At 37.5% G+C, this 11,085-nt stretch overlaps 1 protein-coding gene across 2 annotated transcripts in view; it reads left to right on the top strand.

Annotated features, from left to right (window-relative positions):
- Positions 1-3,654: 3,654 nt before the first annotated feature.
- Positions 3,655-11,085, top strand: part of rab3gap2 (RAB3 GTPase activating protein subunit 2 (non-catalytic)) — an 18,402-nt gene continuing 10,971 nt past the window's right edge. For both annotated transcript variants that reach the window (XM_088432923.1, XM_088432922.1), the window contains exons 1-15: positions 3,655-4,015; positions 4,197-4,279; positions 4,689-4,803; positions 6,161-6,242; positions 6,441-6,488; positions 6,662-6,737; positions 6,885-6,986; positions 7,181-7,280; positions 7,755-7,853; positions 8,158-8,306; positions 8,394-8,473; positions 8,658-8,750; positions 9,136-9,275; positions 10,249-10,444; positions 10,550-10,693. In XM_088432923.1, coding sequence (XP_088289049.1) covers positions 3,913-4,015; positions 4,197-4,279; positions 4,689-4,803; positions 6,161-6,242; positions 6,441-6,488; positions 6,662-6,737; positions 6,885-6,986; positions 7,181-7,280; positions 7,755-7,853; positions 8,158-8,306; positions 8,394-8,473; positions 8,658-8,750; positions 9,136-9,275; positions 10,249-10,444; positions 10,550-10,693 — 1,610 coding nt within the window. In that variant the 5' untranslated portion in view covers positions 3,655-3,912. The remainder of the gene's footprint in view (positions 4,016-4,196; positions 4,280-4,688; positions 4,804-6,160; positions 6,243-6,440; positions 6,489-6,661; positions 6,738-6,884; positions 6,987-7,180; positions 7,281-7,754; positions 7,854-8,157; positions 8,307-8,393; positions 8,474-8,657; positions 8,751-9,135; positions 9,276-10,248; positions 10,445-10,549; positions 10,694-11,085) is intronic.

Raw genomic sequence — 11,085 nt, 5'->3', positions numbered from 1 at the left:
CGCCTGCTGCTTTTTAAATGGATGAAAGGATGGGAACGAAAGACACAGTCTTGAACAATGAGAGCAGCAGCTGGCCATGTTGATCATTACATTCACTGGAGGAAAACATTCCCTTGACCTTTGACCCCGCAAGGACACATTGAAGCTAAAGTAACGTAAAACAAAATAACCTCGATAGAAACGTGAATTATGAAAGTCCCTTTTTATTAGCATTTCGAGTTATGCAAAAAAAAAAAAAGTTCATAGAAATAATGCCTCAGTTTACATTTTAGGTTTAAAAACAGTCCAGGTATGGACTAGGGCACACGTCTGTAACCTGGTTATCAATGAGGTATGCCCTATGAAATGTTTTTTTTAGTAAAATGCCACCGAACCAGCTCAAAGCATTTTTGGAAGGATTCAAATAAAAAAAAGTAATAAACCTACCTGTTTGATTTTCTAAACTTTGAAGCAACATTTGTATCACTTGGCATAATCAACAAAGCCAGAAGATAGGTTATATAATGTCATCTGTTTCGTTTCCGGCTTGCCTGCCCAAAAATTGTGTTATTAATGAGCATTCATGTGAAACTTAAAATGTATCTCTGGTGCTCGAAAGGAAAAATAAATATTGTTTATATATATATATATATATATATATATATATATATATATATATATATATATATATATATATATATATATATATATATATATATATATATATATATATATATATATATATATATATATATATATATTACAAAAATAAACTGAACCCAAAAGTGTTGTTTGTTTTGCTGCTTATATTAAAATAAAGTAAAAAAAAGCTAACAAAACATTATTCCATAAATTGACATGAACATTATTCCATAATTTCAACATGCATACAGCCATAATTACCACTCAGGCGGGTATATGGCACAGTCTCAGTGACAGTCTTCTTTCCCTCTTCTGTATTCAAATCCCATTCACTCAATACATTTACATTGGGTTACTACTGATGGCAATTTGACACCGAAGTTTCAAATTGTGTTTCGAAATGCTGACCGAGTTTTACTTTGAACCACTGCTTTTAAGCTTTCATCAAACCACACCACATTTCACATATGAAGCAATAATTGATTCATTTCCAGAATGAATAACCCGGTGTAGTTCATGGTCCAACCATGTGATTCACCGACTTTGCACATCTTGATTCTGACAGGTCCAGGCAATTTGACTTTGAGTGTCGTATGAATTCATACCGCCGTTAACAAATACACAATTTTGTGATTGTTGTCGCTGTTTAGCTGTTGAAGCTTTGAAATCACCTGCAGTATTAGTTTCTGCCAAAGGAGGTCCCTGTTTCTGAAGCTTCAAGAACTCAATCCGTTTACAAAGCAATTTGACCAAATGGTTCAGAGCTTCACAAAAGCTTCACAAAAGCATTGAACCATGACTCATGTTACCTCGATTGAAACCGCAACGCATGGGTAACATCATGACGAAAATAGACATAATTTCTGCTTTTCACGTTCCTCTGTCAATAAAACACATTATATTCATGTCACTCACCACAGTAATAAAGTTAACCTCCTTGCTCCAAAAGTGTGGCTTCATGCTGAGTTGTATTTTCTCAGTTTGTTGACTAAATTGAGAAAACAATGTATTTAAATTAGGCTTCTTAGTGGCTAGCAGCTTTTTTGCCCCTCGCTTCTGTGAATAAACACATTTTCAAGTACTTCTGTTTTGAAAAGGGCCAGATTGTAAATGGGTAGAGCAGGCTCAAAACTCAAACATTCAAAGGAGGTACCCCAATATTTTATTTGGACAATTATGACGGTTAAAAAAAGGGTAACTCCGGGATCTTATTCAGGTCCTAAAAAACTATACAAGCTTATTCCAGTTAGTGCACATGCTTTTCTGGCATTTAAAAACCTATTTATGGCCGATATTTGTGTTTTAAAAGCGTTTTTTGACTTGGAAATGCAGTTGACATTGTGATCAATCTAAGAAAGTCTCAAAATTTTGACAGCATTTGGCGATGTTGGCCAGTGCATTGAATGGGATGTGAATGGATTACCACAGCTTTTTATAACTTGCTTTACGTTTTTTCTTTGTTGGTGTGGCTAATACCTTGAAACTGAAATTTTAAAATAACATGGACAAATCCCTAATCTACCTTGCAATTGCTCAACATATAATTTCAAATTGATTTAATCAAATTGTAAATGCCTTAGTATACATATACTGCATCTCAAGTATACAAAGATACATGTGCTCTCTGTGTCCTCTACAGTAATTTATGGAAGTTACTTTTTGTTACAATTTCCTTGGGAGTAAGTGTGTGGGATGGTAAACTGAAGGCTGCTTTTACTGCCCGTGAATCCTGCTTAAAATAAACTGATGCAAGGGCCAGGTTGGTTTTGTTGTGTTTTTGGGCTGGTATTGCTGATGTAACTGCTAAGAAAAAAACAGCAACATCGAAAGAAAACTAATTAGATTTGATTATTGGGAAACCCACGCTTACCAACCGAGCCACAGCAACCGTCAAGACCAATGTGCATCTGGTGTTCCGCTGCTAGCTGGGGACACAAGCAAGAACAGCTGGTCATCAGCTATCACCAGCACAAAGTTAGGCTTGTTCTGAGGGTATGGCTCAGTTCATAAGAGTAGGTTGATCAGTGATCAAAGGTTTTGCTGTTTGAATCTTTTATTTAGTAATTACTGCGGCTGCTTTGCACATTCTAGTGACAAAAACAAGACCAGCACAAAAACAAAACCATGTTGGTCTACAGTATGTTGCATTCTTTTATTTTTCATGCAGGGAAATCTTTTTCTTCTTTTTTCAGTATAATCCATCATTGTATTCTGTCACAAGACCTCTGCCATAGTGGAGAAGTGTCTGTGTATTTTGTCTAACAATTCTTTCACAATGCCAAATGACTATATATACGACAAAGGAATTTAGTCTTGACACATGGGTAAACTGTTTTGTGAGAGGTACTGTATGAGCTTTTGCAAGTGAGCCAAGGTCATTTGCTGAACCATCCACATCGTTATTAGCTAAATCACATAATAAATGCAAATGCGCATGATTGCATGATTGCTTGGCCAAATCATCTTTCCGTTTTAGGAATGTATTTTGGTTTGAAACAATAAGACAAACCTCTGGAGAAAAACGGTTATACAAAAATGAGAACATGTTTGGATTCAGTTTTTCTTGAGAAACCACATATAAGTTTCCTTCTGAGCACCTCGAATACATTTTACCAAAATCATGTTTCCCATTAACTCATTCACTGCCAACCCTATAAAAATGGCCCTTTGACACGAAAAAACGAGTATAAAGACATGAGCAAAAACGTGCCTCAATAAAATGTATTAAGACGCGAAAAAAATGTGCCTCAGTTAATAGTTTTACAGTTGCATGGCGCAACATAATTCTAACAAAATTAAAAAATAAAACAACAAAGACTTTTCTACTGCTCTCTTTTAATTTTTCGATTTAAAAGGGAGAGAAAAAAAAGCTAACATTTAGGAATATATTTTTGCGGACAAAAGATATATTGTCGTTACATTGTATAAATCTTCATTTAATTTTTGTTGTTTTCATTTTCCTACGTTTTCAGAAATTAAGTACAAATAGCGTTTACTTTGAAAAACGCCCCTCGATCATAACCCGGAAGCAAAGCATATGTTGCGTGGAGTTGTTTCCCACATTCCTGGATAGTAAACAATTGCGCACATTTCTTATAATTAACGCGTATTCGTTTTTGGCCGATATATTTTCATTAGGCTGATGATAGAAAACGGCATTGTAGGTTGGGTGTCATAGCACGGCAGGGACGAATTTCAAGCGTACCGAGAGACTACGCTAAGTGGGCTGTTAGCACACAGGCTACCTGGCGAATTTTCTGTCAATTTGGGTCCAGGTAGGACGGAGACGACATGTCCTGCGCCTTATTGGAGTTTTGTCGTCTTGAAGAGCTCAAGACAGTCAAGGACTATTTGTTCCATGGTGAAGCTCAGTCAGTGGAGAAGAATCCAACAGGTAATCGACATCATCTTTGACTAGACAAAATCATGTCTGCCTCGGAAGATAGCACGGGAAATTCACAAAACCTGGTCTTTCTGGACGTTTTGCACACACTCTTGAACAAATCGGTTCAATAAAAGTCAGAACGAGCCTCTTATATATATTGCACTAATCTGTTTACCCTCTTCTTCCGTAGCTGAAAATGAACTGTCGTGGGACACCTCTGACTGGGAATCTGCATGGGAAAGTGACCAGCGCAAGGAACAAGAAGCTCCATCGGTTTGTCATGTCATCATTAAATCAGATTTTTGCCCTCTGTACGTAGATGCAATTCAATAATTCTACTAACATTGATGGAATACCAGTTATAGTTTTTGATTGATTGAGTCAACCAATCCTTGGGGGGAATGAAATAGAAACTTGAATGAAATAGGAGGAAGACTGATGAGTAGCCGTGTTTCTTGCAACATGCAAACTGCACGAAGAGAATAGTTTCTAACCCTGACCTGAAGCATTGTTTGGCAGCTAGTGCTACCATACTTGTCCATATATTCTCTTCAATTGCTATGAAAAAAAATGATGGAGGAAATGAAAATTGTTCTGTTGCTGCAATAATGAACTTCAAGTTGTTGTTACTTTTACTTACTTACTTACTTACTTACTTACTTACTTACTTACTTACTTTTAGGCAGAGGACCCTACAGAACTAAGTGGACCCTGGCTACAGGACTGTGTGGTATCCTTGTCTCCCTGCTCTGACCTACTGGTGGTAGCTCATGAGCAAAAAGCTGTTTTTCTCTCAGGTCAGATGGTGACACAAACACACAAGTCTCTTTCAAGTTGAAATTATGTAAAATTATCGCATCACATTTGTGTCAGAAGACACAGGCCGTTTCAACACGGGCCAGTTACACAGAACACATTGTTGTGGCAAGTGTGCACAGCAGACAGATGCGTGGCAATGGCAGCCCAACTATAATATATAAAATATAAAGTAAATACTGAAAGATAAGTTTTTTGCAATGAGATTGGATGAATGAGCCTAGTTTTCAGAGAGAGTTTGGGTCATTCTCTATCACTTCACACAAATCGGCGAACCTCCCTTGGACACCTCTTAAATTTGCTTGATTTTTATTCTATTAGTGCCTTGTGATATCAGATGAAAGCATGCACAGTTTGAGTCTCCTAGCTTTAAAAGGTTGTTGAGTTATGCCACGCTCACACCGAAACCAAAGAAGCGTTTTTGCAACACTTAATTTGTTGGCGTTTCATCAAGGGAGTCTACAGGAAACAGCCTACTTCATTTGTGTGCACCGGCGAAAGAGAGGAGCCTCGATGGGTTATATCACTGGGTTGTTTGTTATGTCTTGGAAATGTTTTGTGTTGGTGGGGTTTCAAATGATTTATCATAGTGGGAACATTATGTCTCAAGGCAAAGAGAGCTACAATTTAGCTTATGGGACTAAAATGACTGAGCATGGAATGACCCATTAGTTAGTTTTTAATTACTTGTTAATTGTTTGTTTGTTTTAGACTTAATTTTAGTCTTGTGCCACTCCTTCGTGTTTAAAAAAAAAAAAAGTGTATTCCTTGTGTGCAATATTAAAAATAATGTTAAGTATTGTGTCATACTATACTGCAGCTTGAATTCAGGTTGAGAAGTATTTAACAGTGTTGTACTATGCTATTTTTTTCCCTCCCTTTTTTCCCTTGACAACTAGTGGCTGCTGCTACATGTTGTTACTTTTCGGTGACAGTAAAAATTCAACAACTCCCAGCCTACTATGTAACCTTCCTTCTTCTGACTAACAGCTCTACTGTATTACTGAAATGAATTCAAAATTGATGCCAAAGACTCATGTATTATCTTTTTAAACAATGACTAAAACGAAAACTTTTTTGCTTCAATTTTAAGTTTTCATTAGGTTTGTGAATTAAAATTTAGTTTTGTTTTTTTAAAGCATTTTTATTTTTCTCTAACATTTTTTGTCTATTTAGTTATTGGTTTTCACTGACTAAAATAACTTTGGCGAGCATTGCATCTTAATTTTTCCAACTCAAGAAAATTTCAATAGGCAAAAATTAACATCTTTAAAATGTCAAATAGATCATTTTTTGAAAAACAGGAGAGCAACTGTGAATTCGATTGATTCTTTACAGCAAAGTGGCGAACAGATGGCGGTGGTAAGGAAGAGATGACCCTGACTGTGTCTTGGAGTGGAATACTCTGCACTGAAGAAAGGTGAGACGATTCTCACTTTTTAGAAAAAGCCAACAAACAAATGTTTTTAAATTTGTAACCATGATCATTCTCTAGAACTTGAATTACGAATAAGCTTTGCTGTATAGTATTCTACTGTGTATAAAATGTTGATCGTGAATAGAAACTCAAGGTTCCGAAACCGTAATATCTGGCCTGTCTTTGGATTTCTCTCTTCAGGGAGCGTGTGAGCAGTGCCATCTGTATACCACTGGCGAGCCAAAAAAGGTATATTTGTGGGGGGGTTGAGTGTTCTCCTAAACTACATGTGATTTCCTACCAATGTGTCATGATAGGTTGCTTCATAGCATGTGTGCATGTTGTCTTTTTTTTTCGACAACAAAGAAGCATTTAGCCAGTGTTTGACGGAAGTACGTTATTATTTATTTATTTTTAAACAGAAGCTCCACTGGGCGGCCGGACTGGACATGTGTTGTTGTGGGTTTCACTTCTGGCCATGTCCGCTTCTACACAGAGGTACAGTACAGTGTTTTTAAATCTGTTACATCTATGTTGCTTGCTGCATCCTACTACTTTTATACACAGGGAAATGAATGCTTTTAAATATATTACTGTTATTTTTTTCTTTTGGAATTGTATTAAATGTAATGTGTTTTTCATTAGAATGGGGTTCTGCTCCTGGCTCAACTGCTCCATGAGGACCATGTTTTGAGACTGAAGTGTCGTACGTATGAAATCCCCCGCCATCCTGGTGTGACTGAGCAGGTAGGAGATGTTGAAAATCTTATTTTTTGCCTTTTTATCTTGAATATTCTTCCAACCTTATCATAAATAATATTTATTTATGGTTAAAGTAGCTAAACTTTAAGTATTTATCTTTTTATTAATGGGGGAACATTCAGGTAGTTTTCTGAGAAGATAATCTTATATTATTTAGTCCCTTTTTTTTCTTATTGCAGCATGAAGAGTTAAGCATCCTGTATCCCGCTGCACTGGTCACCATAGATGGTTTCAGCCTCTACCAATCCCTACGCGCTTGCCGAAACCAGGTGGCAAGAGGTATTGCTCTGTGTCAGTGTGTGCATGCATGCAACAAAAGAAGTGGTGAGAGTCAGATGGACTCTGTTTTACCAGAGATTTTTGTTGCTTGGCATGGACAAATCATTGGCATTCTGATTGTGTGGGAGACATATACACCCATCTGTGCCCATCCATATGTCATGTTCATGTCTGTCTGCGTGTCCTCTCGTTGGACAGTTGAAGGGTTGCACAAAGTTGTTTCAATTTTCCATATCTTTCATATCTTTATTTGCATATGAGTCACTTGGTAACACAAAGACAGCAGCAAAGCTTTTAGAAATGGTCTGTGGGTTTGACTGCACGCTTACTATACATCCCCGTCTGCATTATGTCCAATAGTTTTGATGTGAATCACGGCAATAAGAAAAAGGGGAAAATCGATAATGAAGTCACTGTTTCATGGGTTCTGATAATGCTTTCATTTTTTAAATCTCATATCATTTGTACAACTAGCGGCAGCTGCTGGTAGTGATGTGATTCAACCTCCTCCCCTGGCTTATAAGAAGTGGGCTCTCCAGGACATGGACTCTATTGTAGACCACTGTAGTGTGGGTAAGTGTATCATTTAAAGCAATTTTCAGTTCTGTTCTAAAATCTTTTACCACATATTTTTCTTGTTGTTCTGGCAATTACTTCTTGTGACCACATACAGTACTGGAAAAAGTATTTGTTCTACTCTTAAATTCTTGCTTAGTTTCCCTTCATTAATGTTAAAGCTCATCAAATGTGTTTTTCGAATGTCGGATGAGTGTGCACTGTGGAAGAATTATTGTTCCTTCTATTTTCCTACATAGAGTTTGAGCTTGTTATTCATTTTCAATATCGTCCTTCAATTTCATCCTTCTCTTTCTGACAGGTGTAATGACACTCAATGTATTTGATCAGATGAAGAATGCCTCTATTTTGGGGGGGTTCAATGCTTCAGTCAAAGGTAGCCCCCCTGCCATGAGCCAATATGTCACTGTAGGGGGCGGACCGTTCACTGGCTTTTATTATGCAGTAGAGGTGAAATGACAGTACACACATGTGGAATAGTATTTACAAGCCTTTGGTAAATAAATGGCATTGATAATCATCCATGTGTGTTCTCAGGGAAGCAGCCCGCCTCTTCTTTCTCATGTGGCTCTTGCTGTCGCTAGTAAACTTACATCAGCCCTCTTCAGTGCTGCCAGGTATGGATGTTTTTGAATGAAAATGCAAAATTAAATTTGGTCATTTGTTATGTATATAATATTGACTGTTGAAAACTGCTCAAAGACTTGCAATCCATATTCTTGTCTTATTTCAATGTTTCGTGTGACTTCACTCACTCAGGTTTTTTTTGTTTTTTTTTGCCTATTTCTGCTTCTTTTTCAGTGGATGGCTAGGATGGAACAAGAACAAGAATGAAGATGACAATGTCCAGAAACACAGGCCTAAAGTTGAACCTGCAACACCCTTGGGGATCAGGTATGTCTCATAATAATATTGGTGCTTTCTTGAGATTTTGGATTAACTGTTCCATAATCATTTTTGTAACTCCAAGCACTACTGTACATACATACATTAAAACATCTCTTCCCTTTGAAAACAATGCCAAGACAGGCTCTGGATGGATTAATCGTCATGTTTGCATCTGAAAAGTTTTCAAGAGTAACACTATTGAGTATATTTGGTTATAATGCAATCCCATTTGATAACTAAACCAAAAATTGGGCGTTTGTGGTCCTAGTGAGCATTCAGCCATGGAGAAATTTGCTTTATGACGTGACATCGTATGTAATTGATTTCTCCATTAACGGGAGTCATAGATTAACAATTGTCACATTTCTGTTTTCATCCTGCATCCTTTCAGATTTGGTCTCCCAGACTCTCGCCGCCACGGCGAGTCCATTTGCCTGTCCCCTTGTAACACGCTAGCCGGAGTAACTGATGACTTTGGGCGAGTCACGCTGCTGGATCTAAGGAGAGGGATTGCAATTCGCATGTGGAAAGGTAAGGAGACAGCAGAGAGAGAATTACCAGGCTCAAAAAATGGTGTTCAGAAATCAATAATATTCTTTCACACTACACATGCTTTGTAAACAGGATCTTTAGATCCATTAGCTTTAGTATGAGGAAGTGTAAAGAGGGGGACTTACTTATCTATCCCTTATCTTCTTTTTCTCTTGCTCCTTTTCATTTGTCCATTACCTACAATCATGGCCAGTAACACTTGTACTGTCGGATGCACCCTCATCTTTCAGAAAGGTTTAACTTTTACACATTTTTTGATATTCATGTATTTTTTTTTCTTTGTGTGTGTGTGTTCATTTCAGAATTTCAGATGTAATAAATTGGTCACAATGGCTCTTTGAATGTTAAAGGTTACCGCCGATCCATTTTATAGAGCCCCTTTCACAAAAATAACAAAAAATAACAACAACAACACAGTCATGATCTAAAACGGGACCATGACTGTGTTGTTGTTTGTTGTTTTCTCTTTTTGTGAATGCGGCTCTAGAAAATGGATGGATGTTTGGATCCTGTCATCAACCTTAACTCATTATCATTATCGCCAACATAAAAGAAGCTAGCATTCTCATTTGTGTGCATGCATCTAAACACACGATTATTTAGTTTGACGTTTTGTACTGTTCGACCGATTCCAACACAGCAGTTATGCACAATTATTAAAAATGAGAAATACAAAGTGTATGCACTTTGCGGTGCTAATGTTACCAATTAACTGTGCAAGTTGATGTTGACACAACACGACTGTCTTCACTTAGTCTGATTTTTGATAGTGTTAGGGGTATCGAGTGTATATTCAGATAGTGAATATCCAAGTATACAGTAGGAGATAAATTGGTTGTGTCTTGCGGAAAATTAATTCCCTAGGATTTTGAAGTGACTTGGACATTTATTTATTTATTTATTTATTTATTTATTTATTTTTGGTCATGCAAATGTATGTATTTATTTAAAGGTTACAGAGATGCCCAGCTAGGTTGGGTGCATGTTCCAGAGGATCAAGTCAGTCGGGAAAGTTCCCTCTCAACTTCCCTCCCCAGGCGCCATGCACTGTTTTTGGTTATCTACGCCCCACGCAGGGGCATCCTAGAGATATGGGCGATGCAATATGGGCCACGAGTGGGTGCATTCACTGTCGGGAAACACTGCAGGTACAGACAGAAAAAATATGCTTTATGTCAAAAATTAAATATCGTTTCTCAATTGATGTTGATAGTGCTCTGGATTGCATAGGATCTCTGTGTGTTCACTTCCAGGTTGGTCTATGCTGGTTACCGTCTGTTAGGGGTGAACAGCGTGACCAGTCAGGGCTGGAAGATCCACATCCATCAAGTGTGTTTGCTGGATCCCGTCACAGGAGCCCTCAGGACTGTGAATGTTCCCTTCCACCTGGCTCTCAGGTTGTTCCACTAAACTACAGTCGAGTATAAGAGTACACACACTGGTTAACTTCAGTGCACATAGTATAATACAGTACACACGGGTACAAACTTACAGGTTGTTTTGTTACAAACCTTGTAACACAAGGGGTTTGTTGATTTTTTTTTTCGCCCTCTCGTTTTGCAAGCCGAAGTGTGACGTATGACTTGAACGCTAAAGTCAAGGTACCACCATCAACTAATCAAAAGCTTTATTTTCTTACACTATAATGTGAACTTTATCACACACAATTCTTCAAAACATTTTCTTTCAAAAGACTGAATGGATTTGAGGGCACGTAAGATGGAAGGTTGTCCACTTTCAAAGAGGTGACAGAGTTACGGATCCTCTTCATCCTGTAACAAATATTTCC

Source organism: Hippichthys cyanospilos, chromosome 14 (assembly GCF_059441005.1).
Source record: "Hippichthys cyanospilos isolate Australia breed blue-spotted pipefish chromosome 14, RoL_Hcya_1.0, whole genome shotgun sequence".
NCBI classification, from domain to species: Eukaryota; Metazoa; Chordata; class Actinopteri; order Syngnathiformes; family Syngnathidae; genus Hippichthys; species Hippichthys cyanospilos.
This window is presented reverse-complemented; position numbering and strand designations above follow the sequence as displayed.